A 21048-nucleotide genomic window follows, 5' to 3' on the forward strand; every position below is an offset into this window, starting at 1 on the left:
GTTTGTTTTTTTTGATAATGGGTGTGAAGTGGTATCTCATTGTGGTTTTCTTTTTTTTCTTTTTTCTTTTTTTTTTTAAAGATGACTGGTAAGGGGATCTTAACCCTTGACTTGGTGTTGTCAGCACCACGCTCTCCCAAGTGAGCCATGGGCTGGCCCCTTCATTGTGGTTTTCATTTGCGTTTCCCAATGTTGAACTTTTTGTGTTTATAGGCCTTTTGGGTATCTTCTCCAGAGAAATGTCTGTTCAAGTCCTTTGCCTAATTTTTGTTGTTGTTTTTTAAGACTTTATTTTTTAAGAGTAGTTTTAGGTTCACAGCAAAAATTGAGTGGGTGGTATAGAGCTATTCTATATACTCCCAGCTTCCCAAACATGTATAGCATCCCCCATTATCAGCATCCCCCATCCTTTGTCTATTTTTTAAGGAGGTTCCTTTGTTGTTGTTTAGAGTCGTAGGAGTTCTTTATATATGCAATATTAATCCCTTATCTCATGTGTAGTTTGCATATATTTTCTCCCATTCCATGGGTTGCCTTTTCACTATGTAGTGTCCTGTGGTGCACAAAAGCTTTTAATTTGATGAAGTCCAATTTATCTATTTTTGTTGTTGTTGTTGCCAGTGCTTTTGGTGTCATATCCAAGAAATCATTGCCAAATCCAACATCATGAAAATCTTTCCTTATGTTTTCTTCTTAGAGTTTATAATTTTATCTCCAGTATGTTTTATTTTTTTAATGGAACCTTTCTAGCCATTCTAGTATGATTTTGAATAGAAGTGGTGAGAGCTGAAATCCTTGCCTTGTTTCTGATCTTAGGGGAAACATTCAGTATTTGACCATTAAGCTGTCAGCATGTTAGCTATCAGTTCAGGCTGAGGACCTTTCCTAGTTGCTGATGGTTTTTATCACTAATGGGTGTTGAATATTTTAAAATCTTTTTCTGGATCTATTGAGGTGATCATTTTTTTTTTTTTTCTTTAGTCTGTTGATCTGGTGAATTATGGTGATGGATTTTTCAAATGTTGAATCAACCTTGAGTGCCCAGGATGTACCCCATTAGGGCATGTTGTATTATGATTTTTATGTATTGCTGGATTGAATTTGGAGTCTCTTGTTTTGGGGAGGTTTTTAACTATGAATTCATTTCTTTAATAGATGTAGGATTATTTAGTTTTCCTATTACTTTTTTAGAGACCTTCATATTTGTTTCTTTCATGGAGTTTATAAATTTCAACTAAGTTATTAAATGATGAGCATAAAGTTGTTGACATTATTGCCTTATTCTTTTAATGTGTGTGGGCTCTGTAATATATTGCCTCTTGAATTATTGATTTCCGATATTAGTTTTTTCCTTCTGTTTGCTATGAGTTTGTTCTTTCTAGTTTCTTAAGGTAGAAGCTTTGATCATTGATTTGAGACCTTCTTTCCTAATATGTGCATTTATGTAATAAATTTTTCCCTAAACACTGTATTAGTCACATCTCACAGATTTTGACATGTATTTTCATTTTTGTTTAGTTTAGAATATGTTCTAGTTTTTCCTGAGAGTTCTTTGACCCATGGATTAATTGGAAGCATGTTGTTTAATTTCCATTTGTTTGGGGGATATTCCTGTTTTGTGTTTTCTTTTATACTTTTTAGTCTATTACATTGTGGTCAGATAATATACTTTTTTTGATTTAAATTATTTTAAATTATTAAAGTTTCTTTTATGACCCAGGTAAATGTTCCATGTGCATTTGAAAGCAACGTGTATCTGCTGCTGTTGATTGAATTATTCTGTAAATGGCAATTAGAGTCAATTGATTGATGATATTCAGTTCTATAACAGACTGGTGTGAAATCATGAGAATCAAGTGAGAAAAAGAGTTAGCAAATAAAGACAACACTTTAAAAAATTTTGGTAGTAAGAGGAAGGAGAAAGAGGGGTAGGTACTGTTAAAGATGAGTCATTGGAACATATGAAGGTACTTCAAAATAGAATTGAAAGATAATATGATCTTTCCACGAACTTTTTGAATTACCCTCGTATATAAATGTAATCAGAAGGATTCAGTAGAGAGTGTAGTTGGAATACACGGGGAAATTGATTATATGTATTTCATAAGAAGAAAGAGTTCTATAGAAGCAAGAGTCCTATGATTAGCCCAAGGAAGAAGGTAGCTTTTCTAATAAGATAGGAAGGAAGAAAAGTTAAAAACATTTAGTAGTTTCCCTGTACAACTAGTGTAAAATATGGATTTCTCTTCCAGGCCTTGAAAACTCTGCATAATTTTGCTTCTGCCTACCTATCTGACTTATTAAAGCCCACCGCTATCCTTCTAATTTTTGTGCTCCAGTTATACTGGCAGTTAGTCAGTTTCTCTAACTCAGTGGTTTCCAGACTTTTTTAAAAAATACTTTATTTTTTAGAGCAATTTTATATTCACAGTAAAACTGAGTGGAAAGTACTGAGTTCCTGTATACCACCTTACCCCACACATGCAGAGCCATCTCCACTAGCAAAATTCCACACCATAGTAGTATATTTGTTAAAATCAGTGAACCTACACTGACATGTCATTATCTATCACCCAAAGTCGGTAGCTTACATTAGGGTTCACTCTTTTTTTTTTTTTTTAATATGACTGGTAAGGGGAGCCTAACCCTTGACTTGGTGTTGTCAGCACCACACTCACCCATTGAGCTAACTAGCCATCCCTATATAGGGAGCCGAACCCGTGGCCTTGGTGTTATCAGCACCACACTCTCCCAAGTGAGCCACGGGCTGGCCCGTAGGGTTCACTCTTAATGCTGTATATTCTGTTGGTTTTAACAAATGCATAATGACATGTAGTCACCATTATAGTATCAAATAATAGTTTTACTGACCTCAAAATCCTCTGTGCTTCACCTATTCATCCCTCTTTCCCTCCCCCCAGTCTCTGGGAACCAGTGATCTCTTTACTGTCTGCATGATTTTGCCTTTTCCAGAATGTCAATACTGTCATGAGTTGCTTAGGGATGGGGATATGTTCTGAGAAATTCATCAGTAGGCAATTGTGTCATTGTGCAAATGTAGAGTTTACTTACACAAACCTAGATAGTATAGCCTACTACCCACCAATTTTATTTTGTATAGCCATTTAATCTTATGGGACCACCCTAGTATATGCAATCCATTGTTGATCGAAATGTCATTATGTGGTGCATGACTGTAGTTGGAATCATATAGTATGTAATCTTTTCAGATTGACTTCTTTCACTTAGTAATATGCATTTAAGGTTTTTCCATATTTTATCATGGCTTGATAAGCTCATTTGTTTTTAGCAAAGAATAATATTCCATTGTCTAGATATACCACAGTTTATCCATTCACCTACTAAAGGACGTCTTGAGTGCTTCCAAATTTTGGCAGTTATGAACATAACTGCTATAAACATAGGTGTGCAGGTTTTTGTGTAGACTCAAGTTTTCCGTTTGTTTTGGTAAATACAGAGGAATGCAGTTGCTGGATCATATGGTAAGACTGTGTTTAATGTTAAGAAACTACCATAAACTGTCTTTTAGAGTGGACATTGTCAATTTCTGTATTAAATCACAGTAAAGCATAATTTTATTTGTTATTTTAAATTGTAAAAACAGGAGTTCTAATATTTTTTCACACTGTAGTGGATCATCTCACACACTCCTGTTTAGAGTGTATGGGCTCTTTCTTGCCCCAGGTTATTTGTCATTCTTTTTCAGAGATACTCTATGGCTGATTTCATCATATTCTTCAGGTCTTAGCTTAAATGTACCTTCAATTTTCTGATTGCACTTTCTAAATTTGTTTCTTTCTTTTTATTTTCTACCATAGTACTGTGTTTCCTTTAAAGTACTTTTGTGAAAATAAATGATACACTTTTAAGCAATTCATGAGTCAAAGGAAAAATCTCAAAGGAAATCAAAATATACTTAAAATTGGGTTAAAATGAAAGATACACCTATCAAAATTTGTGGGATGCAGCTAAAGTTGTGCTGTGAGGGTAATTTATAGCATTAAATGCCTACGCAACAAAAGAGGAAAGGTCTTAAATCAATAATTTAAGCTTTCATCTCAAGAAACTAGACAATGAACACAAAAACCCCTGAAACTTCAAAACAAGCAGAAGAGTAGAAATCAATGAATTTGAAACAGAAAAACAATAGCAAAAAATCAATGAAACCAAAAGCTTATCCTTTGAAAACATTAATAGAATTGATAATCTTTAGCAAGAGTAAGATGAGAAGATACAAATTACTGATATTAGAAAGGATATGGGATAAAATTGTAGATCCTGTTGATATTAAAAGGATAATAAGGGAATACTGTGAACAACTCTGCGCACATTAATTTAAGTGGACCAATTCCTCAAAACCATGCACTATTAAAACTCATTCAGTAAGAAATAGATAATCTGAATAGCCCTATAACTATTAAAGAAGTTAAGTTGGTAATTTAAAACCTTTCATAAGACAAATTGGGGACAAGGTAAGGCTGCCCACTCTCACCACTCCTTTTCTACACTTTACTGGTGGTTTTAGCAAGGGCAATTAGGCAAGAAAAAGAAATAAAGGGCATACACATTAGAAAGGAAGAAATAAAACTGTTTCTTTTTGCAGATGACGTGATTATATAAAGCCCCAAGGAATCTACATTTAATGATGTTACTTGGGATTTTATTTTCTCAACTCCAGAAACTCCTGTTTTATATCATGTTACATTTCCCCCTGTGTAATGGAGACGTAAAAAAGAATTACTCAGTTACTCAAAGTAGTATGAATGCATTAAGAAGCCTGGACAGATGCACTTCAATAATTTCCCCATTAAGAGGAGAAAGCTGAATATGACAGCCCTGATTTAAAGTTAGCTTCTCCCTTTTATTGTAAAGACAGGGAAGTTTCACAAGAAAATTCAGTTGATTTAATCATTACAAAGAACACAAGGACATGGGCAGAGTTATGGCTAAGTATAGTTTTAACAATGAAAACTAGTAACATTAGTGAAATAAACAAAGTGACATTCCGTAGTGCAGTTTGCAAAAGGTAAAGTCAATCCACCAACAAAAGCTTGGTCTTAGCAAACACTTTCTTTTCCTACAGCGATTTCCTCAGTATGTTTACATAAAAATCAAGTAACTTTCTCAACATATCAATCAGTAGGTTAACCTGCACCAAGGACATCTGCCCTTTGAGCCAGCAATTTTTCTATGTTAACAATTCTTTATCTACAACAGAGACTTTAGCCTGGGGAAAGTTTCCTGTCTTTTGCAAGCTTAACATTCCTATGTGTAATTTTTAAAAGTTAGGCTATAACTGAAACTACAGGGCTTTGGAAGCTAGGCCCTGTGAAATACATTTGCTTTATAAATGTTACTCCATAATATCATGTTTTACCATCTGCTTTTTGAGCTTTTTTTGTTGTTGAATTTATGGGAGAAGTGAATTCATCTGGAGGCATGTACTGCACCCTTTTGGAAGAAGCTAGATTCTTCTGAGACTTGCTGAATGTCACATACCAGCCTTTTTATCACTTAGCAGGGGAGTAGGTGGGATTCTGTGAGAATTTGGATCATTTCCCCCAACTGACATAAAGCCCTGAAGTCTGTGCTTTACTTAGAGACATTAGTTGTATTATTGGCTTTTCATATTTTACCTCTCTCCCCCTAACTGATAAGAAGAGGAAAATGATCAAGATAACCTTTCTGGTTTTTTTGTTCTCCAAATTTGTCTGTGTAAACACACATTTTTACCATTGTTTAGGTATTCCATAATAGTGAAAATACCTTGGGAAGCACTGGTGTAAAGTTCTATAAACAGACATCACATAGTATGATAGGAATCATTTTAAAAATTGCTTTTCTGGGGCCGGCCCATGGCTCACTCGTAGAGTGTGGTGCTGATAACACCAAGGCCATGGGTTTGGATCCCATATAGGGATGGCCGGTTAGCTCACTTGGGAGAGCGTGGTGCTGACAACACCAAGTCAAGGGTTAAGATCCCCTTACCAGTCATCTCTAAAAAAAATAAATAAATAAAATAAATAAATAAATAATTGCTTTTCTTACTATGTTATGTTTGTGGTATTTATACTGTCTTTATATTCTTTTGTGTTAAATATCTCTGCTTTTAAACTATCCATTTCTGCATAATCATGTGACACCTACAGTTGAAAAGGAGGATACCCGTAGGTGTAATTCTTGCCCATTTTATCGAAGACTCTCTCTCTCTGAATGGGAAGAAAATCCTGCATTAACAACTTTGCTTTTCATTGTGTTGGGAGGTAATTCTCAATGCATCTTGCATTTCCACATGGATTGCAAGTGGAGACACTGCTTTTTTTGCCACATTTTTTCATGGATGTTTATATGGCAAACAGTTTTGGAAGATAGAAATGATGGCTTTCAGAACAAAAGACAGGTTTACTTGCAGCCCATTCATTATAAAAGCTTGGGGTTTCTCTACTGTAACACAGCCCACTTTTTGTACTGTGTCAAGTGCCCTCTTCCCATTGCCTTTGGGATTGGAGAACTGGTGCAAAAATGAAGGACTTTGGCTACTATCATTGCTGTGAGAAATAAATTCCTTTTTCTCTGATCAGGATTCTCATGTCTTCTGCCAGCATCCATGTAGTGGTCGTGCTAAATTGTTAAGTTTACAAGTAGGGTAAAATCTCAGACCCTTCATTGTTCTTGACACATTTTACACACATTAATCAAGTAGTAGTAATAAAAAAATGAAAACTGTGGTGTGTGCACTTGGTCAAGTGCTTTGTTAGGGTTAGATGAAGGAACATAGGCTTAGAGAAGTTAAGTAGTTTATTTGAGATCTCATACTACACTGCCTGTAGTTGTTCCTGTCTTAAAGGCATTTTATATAAAATAAAACTAAATATTGGTGGAGTACTTTAACCATATTAAGTAAATGAGTGCAGTATTTAATCTTTTTGTCTGTATGGGATTATGGAATATCTAAGTTGAATTGTGACATTTAACTTACATGCTTTTTTTAAAAACATAATAATAAGGGTGTTTTTTTTTTTCTTTAGAATTGTTCTCTTTGTACTTCAGGCTATATTTCAAACCTTCGCAAGACATTAATAGAGTTTTAGTGGCTAGAATAATTCATGCTGTCACCAAAGGATGCTGTTCGCAAACAGATGGATTAAATTCTAAATTTTTGGATTTTTTTTCTAAGGCTATTCAATATGCAAGGTAATCTAATCTCTTTTTGTTCTATTTTGTATTGAAAATCCATTTGATCTTCTTGTATAACCATGTTTTAGATTCCATAGCTAAAAATACTACCTTATAAACAAAACAGTGAACCATTGTAATAGACATAGCAGATTCCCGAAGGGTCAGTCAGGTCCAACACTTCCTGAATATCCAATATGCTGAACACTATGATGTTCTTAAGTGGGAAGTATTAATATACATTTGTGTGGTATTACTCAATTTATAATATGAGACATTTTATAAATAGTAGGTATTTCAAATCAATTTTATATATTTTCGGACAATATTTCAGCAGCAGGGAGAGCTAACTGAGGTGGTCTCAACACCAAATAAGAACTAACTTTTTCTGCGATTTTTTTTCTGAATATTTTTGAAACTAAGGCTATTGTTTTAAAATAGATTTTTTTTTCCAGCGTGCAATTTCATAACTGTCTTCAGTTTGTGCAGTTTCTTCCCCTTGTTATACCAAGTTGAGTTTGTGTGTTTTCTGTTGCAGACAAGAAAAGAGCTTAGCAGGTCTAAATCATATCTTAGCGGCCCTAATTATCTTCCTCAAGACTTTGGCTGTCAGCTGTCGAATTCGAGTTTGTGAATTAGGAGATGAAATTCTTCCTACCTTGCTTTATATTTGGACTCAACACAGGCTTAATGATTCTTTAAAAGAAGTAATTATCGAATTATTTCAACTGCAAATTTATATCCATCATCCAAAAGGAGCCAAAACCCAAGAAAAAGGTATAAAGGAAGTTATTACTGTTTTGAGTTTCCTTCTTCATTAAAACATAGAGGCTGAAGTGTGAAATCTGTATTGTAGGAGGATATGATCTTCCTCTGGATTGCTCTGCTTGATAATGTTATTGGTCATGAGAATGTTTTTCATATAGTTTTTAGAATTTGAAACAGCAGCAAATTGTATCATGCCTTCCCATTTGTTCAATATAGTGCTAGGTATTATGGGGAATACAAACAAATAAGAGACTGTTCCTTCTAGGAGCTGATTATGCATCAATTATTAATTAGTTGTAAAAGATGTGACACAGACTATGGCAAAAGAATTGAGAAAGATCTTGCTTATTCACATATTGCTTTTTTTAAGAAAAATCACATGGAGAAATTGGTGTGAAAATAGCCAGTCAGATGATTCAGTTCAAAGGAAGATATGTGCATGTTTCTTTATAGGAATGTGAGGTAGAAGGGGGAAGTAGCTGCTTTTAGCCTCATCGTTACTCCAGGCCCTTTGTTTGCTGGGAAAACCAGAAGTCAATCACTTGTTCTCTCTGATTCCTGTATATTTGTCTTTCACCAAGAAATTACAGTCCTTTGGTATCTGTGGGGGATTGATTCCAGGACTCACTCCCCCTTCACACATATACCAAAATCTGATACTAAATTCCTGCTCTTGTCCTGCATATGTGAAAAGTTGGCCTGCCATATAAGTGTGTTCCACATCCTGCAAATAATGTATTTTCGATCTGCAGTTGGTTGAAAAAAACCTGTGTATTAGTGGACCTGTGCACTTCAAACCCTTGATGTTTAATGATCAGCTGTATTGCACAGATGGTGTAGTTTTATTCAGTAGACAGAAATTTTATTGGATGGAACTGGAGCTGAAAAAGCTGCCCTTATGCTCAGTGTACAATTGCCTTTGGGCTTGTGCTCCCTTTGGGCCAATTCATTGTGGCTAGTATAATGACCTTATTAAGGTAGCATGCCACATTCAGTAATAGCAGCTAAAATGGAGTAAAACTGTTACAGCCATTTTTTTTTATCTAAAGTAGCTGTGTATGTTTCATGGCATCCTCTAATGTATACGTTGATATATATAAGAACACCTGAAACCACTATAAGTCAGAGAATGGTGACTTTTCATAGTTTTTTGTCTTACACCTAGCTCTCACCAGGATGAAGTTCAGGTATATTAGGAGATGTGATTTGTTTAGGATTTTAGTTAACTGCATATTTAGGATGAATTCAAAATTGGCAAAATGATAAGGCTGCCAGGAAAGCTAATATCTTTTTAGGCTCCATTTTTAAATGTTGTGGCACCTTGTTTGTGAGAATTAATAGCCCTGTTGTTCCACATACTGGTCAGACCACAGTTGGAGTATTATGTTCACCAGATTTTGTAGAGTCACAATTTTGAGAGGGACGTAAGTTGACTGGAGTGTGTCTTAGGAAAGATGACTGTGATGGTGAGAAGTCTGGATAACATGTCATTTGTATACTAGATGAAGGAACTGGTAATGTTTTTCTCTTAGACAAAAAAAGAGAACTTGGTCCTCATATGAAAGAGGGAACATATTAACTGTATTTACCTCAGGGAAGAGAATGAATTAGAGAGAGGTGGATTTTAGGTTTTACATCAGAATGTGGAAGAAATTTATAACAAATACGGTTATCTGAATGTGAAATGGACACTATTACAAAATAGTTTGTCAAGGATATTGTGAGAAGAGACATTAGTACTGAGTAGAAAGTTGGACAAGATATCTTCTAATATTGATGCATCTTAATAGCCGAATAGTTTTGTGGGAGTTGGCACTGCAAATGGATTATGTATAAAAGTTATATTTTAACTTTTTGAATTACAGGTGCTTATGAATCAACAAAATGGCAAAGTGTCTTATACAATTTATATGATCTGCTAGTGAATGAGATAAGTCATATAGGAAGTAGAGGAAAATATTCTTCAGGATCTCGTAATATTGCTGTCAAGGACAGTTTGATTGGATTAATGGCAGATATTTGTCACCAGGTATAGTAGGTCTTGTCACATTTTGAAATTTAGTGTTAATTTTCATTTTACTGGGCTATTTAAACCTGTGTTCTCATAAAAAACCTGTAAAATTACTCTGTACATGAACTATTCCTTTCAAAATAGCATAAGTATTTGGGAATACCCTTTTAACTTAAAAGATAACTCTTTTGCTTAGACTTAGTGAAAAACTAATAATGAACTTTCTTAAAAGATTGTCTATAGGAGATAAGATGACCTTAACCGTAATGTTTCCTTTTTTAAAAATGAACTAGAATTCACAGTGTAAAGTTCACTATTTTAAATTGTACAATTCAGTGGTTTTTAGTATTTTTACCATCATCACTATCTAATTCCACAACATTTTCATCACCCCAAAAAGAAACCTCATATCTATTGTCATTCAGTCCATTCCCTGCTTCTCGCTTCTGGTAAGCAACCACTAATGTACTTTGAGTTTCTATAGATTTGACTATTTTAGACATTTCATATAAATAAAATTATGTAATATGTGGTCTTTGTGTCTGGCTTTTTTTCCTTAATATTTTCAGGATTCATCTATGTTGTAGTTGTACCATGAATCACTACTTCATTCCTTTTTATAACTGAATAATATTCATTGTAAGTATGCGCTATATTTGGCTTACCCATTCATCAGTTGATGGCCTAATGTTTCTTAAGTAAAACTTTTTTGCCAGAGGCTTGGTTTAACATCCTATGTAGTTATATTGCTCTGTTATATATTAATAATAAATTTAAAATGTATTCCCTTTGAAAATATAGGTTTTGCTTTACTTTTAGACTTTCTTGGTGCTTTTAGTAAATGTTTCCAGGAAATAAAACTGATACATTACTTGATAATACCTGCTTTCTAAGAGTGCCATTACTGTCATGCAAAATGTTTGTTACTGTGTTATTGTATTTATATATTTCTATAATTCATTATTCTTGCTTTATGAGTTCCCTGTATCTTCATTTGAGAAGGAATGTTTTTGTCCTAATGAACTGTTAGAAAATAGTAGCAATGAAAAAAGTAGGTTTATTTTTATTTTACAGGTTTTTAATGAACGTATCAGGTCTTTGGAGATTTCTCAGTCATATACTACTACGCAAAGACAATGTAATGATTACAGTGCACCTTGTAAAAGGAGGAAAATAGAAATAGGCTGGGAAGTAATAAAAGACCATCTTCAGAAGCCACAGAATGATTTTGATCTTGTGCCTTGGTAAAATGTTATCTTTTTCTCATTCAATTATATTTTAGTCTCATTTATTTTTTTCTCCAAAAACCTTTAGCAGAATCCTTTCATATTATTAGCCAGAATCAGTTATTTGTCTACTGCCCAAACCAGTTACTAGCAAAGAGAAATGTGTCTGCCATGGCATGTTGAGATTAATCAATAATGGCTCATCTTCTGGGGCTAAGGACAGGGCTACCTTTCCTAAGCATATTGCCACAGCAAGGAAGAAGGGAATAGTTGTCTAGTAGGCAGTCAGTAGTGTCTGTCTGCCTTGTGGACACACACCAACGTGAAGAGATTTTAGCATGCATAGTGTCTTCTAGTAGAATTAGATTAGGAAGAAATTAACGATAGCATTGAGAAATCATAGAATGATTTTGACCTCATGCCATGATAAAGGTTATTTTTTCTTATCTTCTACCTTCTTTATTTCATATAGGATTCACAGATATTTAAATAATTAAATAAGTTGTAGAATTCTGTGGAATCACAAAACATTAGGTCTGGTAAGGACCTTTAGAATTTATCCAGATCAGCCATTTGCTGAAAAGAAAACTGAAACCCAGAAGGATTAAACAACTTGCCTAAGGACAGTTAGAAATTAATAGATTATAGTCAAACTTTGGTTAATGCTCTTTTGTTTTTTACTATGTTGATGGACTATTTAAATATAATTGAGTTGTGGGGAAAGTTGTGGGGATATTGATTTGCATAACTATTGCTTAAGCTTATGCATATTTTATGGAGTTGAGAGTGCCTATTTCCGATTCTTTAATTTGTCCATTCAGTCAAGAGTCAATTGTTGAATACCTGCTGTGTGTCAAGCATAAGAAAACAGAGATGAATAACATAAAGTTCTTATTCTTAAGTAGCACATATTCTGGAGAATTCACAGCAGATATTTATTGAATTAACTGAATTAATTTAAGGAAAATTTGTTTTGTGGGTTTTTCTTTGTTTTCTTTGTAATTTTGGTGATTAAGGATCAAAAAAGGACAAGATAACTCAGAAGTAAAATATTTCTAATTTAGTTATCCTTTAAAATTTTTGTTTAATATAATTAACATAATATCAGTTGTATTAATATTAATAATGACATTAATCTTAATATTATATAATAATAATAATATAATATACTATTAATATAATAGCTCAGCCAGCTATCCAAAATGTTATCAGTCTTCTGCCACTCTAGGGCCAGTTAATTTTGACAGTAGTATGGAAAATGGTGATGGTGATTCTCCTAATTAGGATTTTGTAAGGGTATATTTATTTTCTTTTAGTTTGTTAATGGGATTGAATAATTTTCAGGTTAATTATCCTCTTTTTTTCTTTTAGGCTACAGATTACAACTCAATTAATATCAAAGTATCCTGCAAGTTTACCTAACTGTGAACTATCACCATTATTGATGATACTGTATCAGCTTCTACCTCAGCAGCAACGTGGGGAACGCACACCATATGTGTTACGATGCCTTATAGAAGTTGCATTATGTCAGAGCAAGAAATCAAACCTAGAAAGCTCACAGAAATCAGATTTGTTAAAACTCTGGATTAAAATTTGGTCTATTACCTTTCGTGGTATAAGTTCTGAACAAATACAAGCTGAAAACTTTGGTTTACTTGGAGCCATAATTCAAGGTAGTCTAGTTGAGGTTGACAGAGAATTCTGGAAGTTATTTACTGGGTCAGCCTGCAGACCTTCATGGTAAGTTGGAATATGCATTGTATCAGAACTTACAGATATACACATGCAAACACACTAAAACATATATCCTTCATCATTTTAATAGTTTGTTATATCAGTTAAAGATATTTCTTTTTCAGGTGCTCTTGTCATTTGGCCAGGAAGACTTAATAAATGCATAACTGTGAATTTCATTTTAAATATGGAGAGACTATGAAAGGCCACTTTCTTTTTTTTTTTTTTTAGTTTGTCTTTGTTTGTTTGTTTGTTTGTTTTTAATTTTATTTTGTCGATATACATTGTAGCTGATTATTGCTCCCCATCACCAAGACCTCCCTCCCTTCTCCCTCCTCCCCAACCCCCCAACAATGTCCTTTCTGTTTGCTTGTCGTATCAACTTCAAATAATTGTGGTTGATATATCTTCTTCCCCCCCCCCCCGGCTTTTGTGTGTGTGTGTGTGTGTGTGTGTGTGTGTGTGTGTGTGTGTGTGTGTGTGTGTGTGTGTGTGTGTGTGTGTGTGTGTGTGTGTGTGTGTGAATTTATATATTAATTTTTAGCTCCCACCAATAAGTGAGAACATGTGGTATTTCTCTTTCTGTGCCTGACTTGTTTCACTTAATATAATTCTCTCAAGGTCCATCCATGTTGTTGCAAATGGCAGTATTTCATTCGTTTTTATAGCTGAGTAGTATTCCATTGTGTAGATGTACCACATTTTCCGTATCCACTCATCTGATGATGGGCATTTGGGCTGGTTCCAACTCTTGGCTATTGTAAAGAGTGCTGCGATAAACATTGGGGAACAGGTATACCTTAGACTTGATGATTTCCATTCCTCTGGGTATATTCCCAACAGTGGGATAGCTGGGTCGTATGGTAGATCTATCTGCAATTGTTTGAGGAACCTCCATACCATTTTCCATAGAGGCTGCACCATTTTGCAGTCCCACCAACAATGTATGAGAGTTCCTTTTTCTCCGCAGCCTCGCCAGCATTTATCGTTCAGGGTCTTTTGGATTTTAGCCATCCTAACTGGGGTTAGATGGTATCTCAATGTGGTTTTGATTTGCATTTCCCGGATGCTGAGTGATGTTGAGCATTTTTTCATATGTCTGTTGGCCATTTGTATATCTTCCTTAGAGAAATGCCTACTTAGCTCTTTTGCCCATTTTTTAATTGGGTTGCTTGTTTTCTTCTTGTAAAGTTGTTTGAGTTCCTTATATATTCTGGATATTAATCCTTTGTCAGATGTATATTTTGCAAATATTTTCTCCCACTCTGTTGGTTGTCTTTTAACTCTTTTAATTGTTTCTTTTGCTGTGCAGAAGCTTTTTAGTTTGATATAATCCCATTTGTTTATTTTTCCTTTGGTTGCCCGTGCTTTTAGTGTCATATTCATGAAGTCTGTGCCCAGGCCTATTTCCTGAAGTGTTTCTCCTATGTTTTCTTTAAGAAGTTTTATTGTTTCAGGGTGTATATTTAAATCCTTAATCCATTTTGAGTTGATTTTAGTATACGGTGAGAGGTATGGATCTAGTTTCATTCTCCTGCATATGGATATCCAGTTATCCCAGCACCATTTGCTGAAGAGGCAGTCCCTTCCCCAGTGAATAGGCTTGGTGCCTTTGTCAAAGATCAGCTGGCAGTAAGTGTGTGGGTTGATTTCTGGATTCTCTATTCTATTCCATTGGTCAGTGTGTCTGTTTTTATGCCAGTACCATACTGTTTTGGTTATTATAGCTTTGTAGTATAGCTTAAAGTCAGGTAGTGCTATGCCTCCAGCTTTATTTTTTTTGCTCAGCATTGCTTTGGCTATGCGTGGTCTTTTATTGTTCCATATAAATGTCTGAATACTTTTCCATTTCTGAGAAAAATGTCTTTGGAATTTTGATGGGGATTGCATTGAATTTGTATATCACTTTGGGTAGTATGGACATTTTCACTGTGTTGATTCTTCCAATCCAAGAGCATGGAATATCTTTCCATCTTCTTGTATCCTCTCTAATTTCTCTCAGCAGTGGTTTGTAGTTTGCATTATAGAGATTTTTCACATCCTTGGTTAACTCAATTCCTAAGTATTTTATTTTTTTGGTGCCTATTGTAAATGGGCAGGCTTTCTTGATTTCTCGTTCTGCATGTTCACTATTGGAGAAAAGAAATGCTACTGATTTTTGTGTGTTGATCTTGTATCCTGCTACTGTGCTGAAATCATTTATCAATTCCAACAGTTTTTTTGTAGATGTTTTAGGCTCTTCGATATATAGGATCATGTCATCTGCAAACAGGGACAGTTTGACTTCATCTTTTCCAATCTGGATGCCCTTTATTTCCTTCTCTTCTCTGATTGCTCTGGCTAGTACTTCCAACACTATGTTGAATAGGAGTTGTGAGAGTGGGCATCCTTGTCTAGTTCCTGTTCTTAAAGGAAAAGCTTTCAGCTTTTCCCCATTCAGGATGATATTGGCAGTGGGTTTGGCATATATGGCTTTAATTATGTTGAGATACTTTCCCTCTATACCTAACTTATAGAGGGTCTTTGTCATGAATGAGTGCTGAACTTTATCAAATGCTTTTTCGGCATCTATAGAGATGATCATGTGGTCCTTGTGTTTGAGTTTATTAATATGGTGTATCACATTTATTGATTTGCGTATGTTGAACCAAACTTGCATCCCTGGGATGAATCCCACTTGATCGTGATGAATAATTTTTCGTATGTGTTGCTGTATTCTGTTTGCTAGTATTTTAGTGAGGATATTTGCATCTATATTCATCAAGGATATCGGCCTGTAGTTTTCTTTTTTGGTTATATCTTTACCTGGTTTTGGTATCAGGATGATGTTTGCTTCATAGAATGAGTTTGGGAGATTTGCGTCCGTTTCAATCTTTTGGAATAGTTTGTAAAGAATCGGTGTCAATTCCTCTTTGAATGTTTGGTAAAATTCTGCTGTGAATCCATCTGGTCCTGGGCTTTTCTTTGTTGGGAGCCTTCTGATAACAGCTTCAATCTCCTTTATTGTTATTGGTCTGTTCAAATTTTCTACGTCTTCATGGTTCAGTTTTGGGAGCTTGTGTGTGTCCAGAAATTTATCCATTTCCTCCAGATTTTCAAATTTGTTGGCGTATAGTTGTTTATAGTAGTCTCGAATGATTCCTTGTATTTCAGATGAATCAGTTGTAATATCGCCTTTTTCATTTCTAATTTTTGTTATTTGAGTCTTCTCTCTTCTTTTTTTTGTTAGCCATGCTAATGGTCTGTCAATTTTATTTATCTTTTCAAAAAACCAACTTTTTGATTCGTTGATCTTTTGAATTGTTTTTTGGTTTTCAATTTCATTCAGTTCTGCTCTGATCTTAATGATTTCTTTCCGTCTGCTAACTTTAGGTTTGGATTGTTCTTGTTTTTCTAGTTCTTTAAGGTGAAGTGTTAGGTTGTTCACTTGCCATCTTTCTATTCTTCTGAAGTGAGCGTTTAATGCAATAAATTTCCCCCTCAATACTGCTTTTGCAGTATCCCATAGGTTTTGGTATGATGTATCATTGTTTTCATTCGTTTCAATAAATTTTTTGATTTCCTGCTTGATTTCTTCTTGGACCCATATGTCATTAAGTAGAATGCTGTTTAATTTCCATGTGTTTGTATAGTTTCCAGAGTTTCGTTTGTTATTAATTTCTAGTTTTAATCCATTGTGGTCTGAGAAGATACACGGGATAATTGCAATTTTTTTGAATTTATTGAGACTTGATTTGTGACCTAATATGTGATCTATCCTGGAGAATGATCCATGTGCTGATGAGATGAATGAATATTCTGAGGTTGTTGGGTGGAATGTTCTGTAGATATCTGCCAATTCCAATTGGTCTAGAGTCTTGTTTAGATCTTGTGTTTCTCTACTGATTCTTTGCCTAGATGATCTGTCTAATATTGACAGTGGGGTGTTCAGGTCCCCTGCTATTATGGTATTAGTGTCTATTTCCTTCTTTAGGTCTAATAGAGTTTGTTTTATAAATCTGGCTGCTCCAACATTGGGTGCGTACATATTTATGATTGTTATGTCTTCTTGATGGATCAGTCCTTTTATCATTAAGTAGTGTCCCTCATTGTCTCTTTTTATGGTTTTTAGTTTAAAGTCTATTTTGTCAGATATAAGAATAGCTACTCCAGCTTGTTTTTCTTTTCTGTTTGCATGGTAAATCTTTTTCCATCCTTTCACTCTTAGTCTGTGTGAATCTTTATGGGTGAGGTGGGTGTCTTGTAGGCAGCATATAGTTGGGTCCTGCTTTTTGATCCAGTCAGCCAGTCTGTGTCTTTTAATTGGGGAATTTAAGCCTTTTACATTAAGAGTTGTTATTGAAAGGTGTTGATTTATTCCTAGCATTTTATTGGTTGTTTGGTTGTCTTAGGTTTCTTTTGTTCCTTGCTTTCTGATTTACTGTTTGCTTTCTTTGTTTGTTGGTTCCTTAGGTTGTAGATAGCGTTTTTGTTAGCTTGTTTTCTCTTCATGAATGCCATTTTTATTATACTAGTGGGTTTAGATTTTTCTTGGGTTTTTATGGCAGTGGTAGTTATCTTTCAGGAACCAAACCCAGTACTCCCTTGAGGATTTCTTGTAAGGGTGGTCGTGTGGTAGTGAACTCCCGCAGTTTTTGTTTGTCTGAGAAATATACTATTTGCCCCTCATTTCGGAAGGATAGCCTTGCAGGGTAGAGTATTCTTGGCTGGCAATCTTTGTCTTTTAGTATTTTGAAAATATCATCCCATTCCTTTCTAGCTTTTAGGGTTTGTGATGAAAAGTCTGATGTTAATCTGATTGGGGCTCCCTTATAGGTGATTTGATGCTTCTCTCTTGCAGCTTTTAAGATTCTCTCTTTGTCTCTGAGTTTTGCCAATTTGATTATGACATGTCTTGGAGAAGGCCTTTTTGGGTTGAATACGTTTGGAGATCGTTGAGCTTCCTGGATCTGAAGATCTGTGATTTTTCCTATACCTGGGAAGTTTTCTGCCACTATTTTGTTGAATATGTTTTCAATGGAATCTCCATTTTCCTCCCCTTCTGGAATACCCGTGACTCGGATATTTGAGCGCTTGAGGTTGTCTGATATCTCTCTCAGATTTTCTTCCATGACCTTGATTCTTTTTTCTTTCTTTTTGTCTGTTTGTGTTATTTCAAACAGCCCATCTTCAAGTTCAGAGGTTCTCTCTTCAACTTCAACAAGCCTGCTGGTTAAACTCTCCGTTGTGTTTTTTATTTCGCTGAATAACTTCTTCAGTTCAGCAAGTTCTGCTACATTTTTTTTCAGGACATTGATTTCCTTGTACATTTCCTCTTTCAGATCCTGTATACTTTTCCTCATTTCATCATGATGTCTAGCTGAGTTTTCTTGTATCTCATTCAGTTTCCTTAGAATTATCACTCGAAATTCCTTGTCAGTTATTTCAAGGGCTTCTTGTTCTATAGGATCTAGAGTTTGAGATTTATTAACTTTTGGTGGTGTACTTTCTTGATTTTTTGTATTTCTGGTATCTTTTTTTTGGTGTTTATTCATTGTGGCCGGGGGTTTCACAGTTCACCGGTTTGAGACTAATGACTAACTAGGATGTTGCTGTGGTTGACAATTTCGTATGGCTCCCTCCGTGACTGCTCAGTTGGCCTCTAGTGCCTTGTGTGTGTGGTTGCCTCGGGTCTTGGGCTTCTCCGGGAAGCCACCTTTCTGGTCAGCTTGGACTCTGCTGGGCTGGTGGATCACGTACCACAGGGTGTGTGATCTCTGTTGAGCTTTCACTTCCTGTGCAGGACTTCTCCCCGTTCCGTGTGCTCTGGCCCAGGCTGTGAGATCGTGCAGTGGCTACCCCACCGGGTGTGTGGTTTCTGTCGAGTCTCCGCCTCCCTGGCCGCACGTCTCCACCCTCTCTGCGCACTGTGCTGGGCTGGGGCGTGTCTTCTGCACCCCTCGTCTGTCAGCTGGGCCTTCAAGACCCTGCTCGGCACCGCCTCACCCAGGAAGTCTACCAGGTTTCTGCTAGGCACAGACGACCGGTCTCTCTGGGTGCCTTTGTAGCACTGTGTAGATCTTTCTCGGGTCTTGTTCACCTTTGTATCCCCCCGGTATAAACCGAGTCTAGTGCCCGCCTGCAGCCTGCTCTCCGGCAGGTTCAAGCGGACCTGGGAACTCTCCTACCACACTATTCCCAACCAGAAATTCGTTAGGCTTTTTTCCAAACTGGTGGCCGCAGAGATGTTATCTGCCTCCCAGTAACAGGAAGTTTACCGGGGGCCAGAGTCCAGGGTGTGGTGGAGTGACAGTCGGCCCGCCCGTACTTCCTTGCCCTCCCAACACTAGCCGGGGACGCCCCATGCCACCAGCCCTGCCAGAGAACCGGGGAGGGAGTGGGAGAGGAGGCCGGCCCGCAGGCTCCGGAAAGCCCTGCGCCAGGCCAAGCAAGTGGGAGGGCTCAGTGATGGCCGAGCAGGGCGGAGCTGCCCGCACCTGGGAAAATGGAGGCAGCACCGGGCGGTGAGTGGCCTGGTGGTGCAGGCGGGAGCCGCGTGGGCATCCACCCCCCGAACAGAGCTGTGCCAGGGATCACTCACAGTGCTGTGCCAGGTCGGGTGCTCGCTCTCTGTCTCTGGTTTGCCGCCTTTCCCAGTTCTCGGCCGCTGCCGCCTCAGGTTGTTCAGTCGCGGCGCGGCTCGGGCGCTCCCAGGAATCTTCTTTAATGCCGGCCTGAAACCTCGAATCCTGAATAGGGCAGCTGGCCGCCTTCAGCGCGGCCCCGGCCTCCGGGATCCTGGCTGCGTCCACAGCAGCCCTGGCGCCGTGTTCCCTGTTTCGAGACTTGCTTTTGTAGCTAAGAAACAGTTCTTTTCCTGCTCCACACTTCAAAGCTGTTGCCTGTAAATGAGGCAGCCTCTCCTGCCGGGGGCAAAGTGGCGGTCACCCCCCACGACCGGCCAGCAGCAGCGGTCCTCCCTTAAGAGATGGCAAGAGGAAGGTCCACAAGTTTCCCGGCTGCCTGAGGCCCAGTGGCCGCCTTTTCCACCTCAGGTACTCCGCGCCAGCCGCCGCAGCCACCGCCATCTTGAAACCGCCCCAGCCATGATTTAAATATAGGCATTCTGCTTCAGAGTCCACACTTAAAAACTCTATTCTTTTTCCTTAGTAATAAAATTCTTGATTTTCATCTGACCATGAGGCCACTCAGAATAAAGACTTCATTTTCCAGAATGCCCAGTTAGCTCGGTTGGTTAGATGTGGTGCTGATAACACTAAGGTCAAGGATTCAATCCCCATAGCAGCCAGCTCCACTTCCCTCAGGATGACCCCAAAAGTCATGAACTCATCTCCGCGGCGAAAGGTAACAGTCTCTCCGCTCTTCTTGCCCTCGCAGGGCCCCGGGGACCAAGGTTCGCTTCCCGCCACCCGGGCTCCTCCTCCGCTCGCCCTCTTGGGTCGGGTCCTCTCGGAGGCGCCCTGCGCAGCAGGTCTCGGCGCCAACCGGGTGGCGGCGCTGTCTGCCCCGCGCGCGGCCGCCTCGGCCCGAGGGAGGAGGACGCACGGCCGACGGAGGAAGGGGAGGCGAAAGGCCACTTTCAAAGAATTTCTTAAAAGAATTATAAAGAGTTTGAATTTTTCCCTGTAATTTACAATTAATTATTTGTTCAATATTCATAAACCTTTTATTTGTAGTAGTGCATACTGTTTTTAAGGGATAGTTTTTAATCAAGAATCTTCTTGAGTATAATCAGACTTTTGACATATTTTATGTTCATTTATTCAACAAAAGTTGTGCCTGCTATGTGCCTGGCACTGTTCTGAGCATTGGAGGCATAGTGGTAACTAAGATAGACAAGGTCTCTGCTCCTCAAAGACCTTACTTTTAACAGTTGTCCTTTGTTTCATTATAGTCCTGCAGTATGCTGTTTGACTTTGGCACTGACCGTCTGTGTAGTTCCTGAAACGGTAAAAACAGGACCAGAGCAAAACATATGTGAAGTAAATAGAAGTGTTTCTTTAAAGGAATTGATAATGAAGTGGCTCTTATTCTATCAGTTAGAGGATGACTTAGAAGATAGTACAGAACTGCCTCCAATTCTTCACAGGTAATTTCAGTTCATTAGCA

General features: G+C 37.2%; 1 protein-coding gene across 4 annotated transcripts in view; it reads left to right on the forward strand.

The window, feature by feature from the left end:
- The window catches only part of LOC134374714 (serine-protein kinase ATM), a 132364-nt gene that overhangs the window by 14110 nt on the left and 97206 nt on the right, over window positions 1-21048 (forward strand). For all 4 annotated transcript variants that reach the window (XM_063092642.1, XM_063092638.1, XM_063092640.1 and 1 more), the window contains exons 6-11: window positions 7050-7215; window positions 7736-7974; window positions 9831-9994; window positions 11051-11220; window positions 12574-12945; window positions 20834-21028. In XM_063092642.1, coding sequence (XP_062948712.1) covers window positions 7050-7215; window positions 7736-7974; window positions 9831-9994; window positions 11051-11220; window positions 12574-12945; window positions 20834-21028 — 1306 coding nt within the window. The remainder of the gene's footprint in view (window positions 1-7049; window positions 7216-7735; window positions 7975-9830; window positions 9995-11050; window positions 11221-12573; window positions 12946-20833; window positions 21029-21048) is intronic.

Source organism: Cynocephalus volans, chromosome 4, assembly GCF_027409185.1.
Source record: "Cynocephalus volans isolate mCynVol1 chromosome 4, mCynVol1.pri, whole genome shotgun sequence".
Classification (NCBI taxonomy): Eukaryota; Metazoa; Chordata; class Mammalia; order Dermoptera; family Cynocephalidae; genus Cynocephalus; species Cynocephalus volans.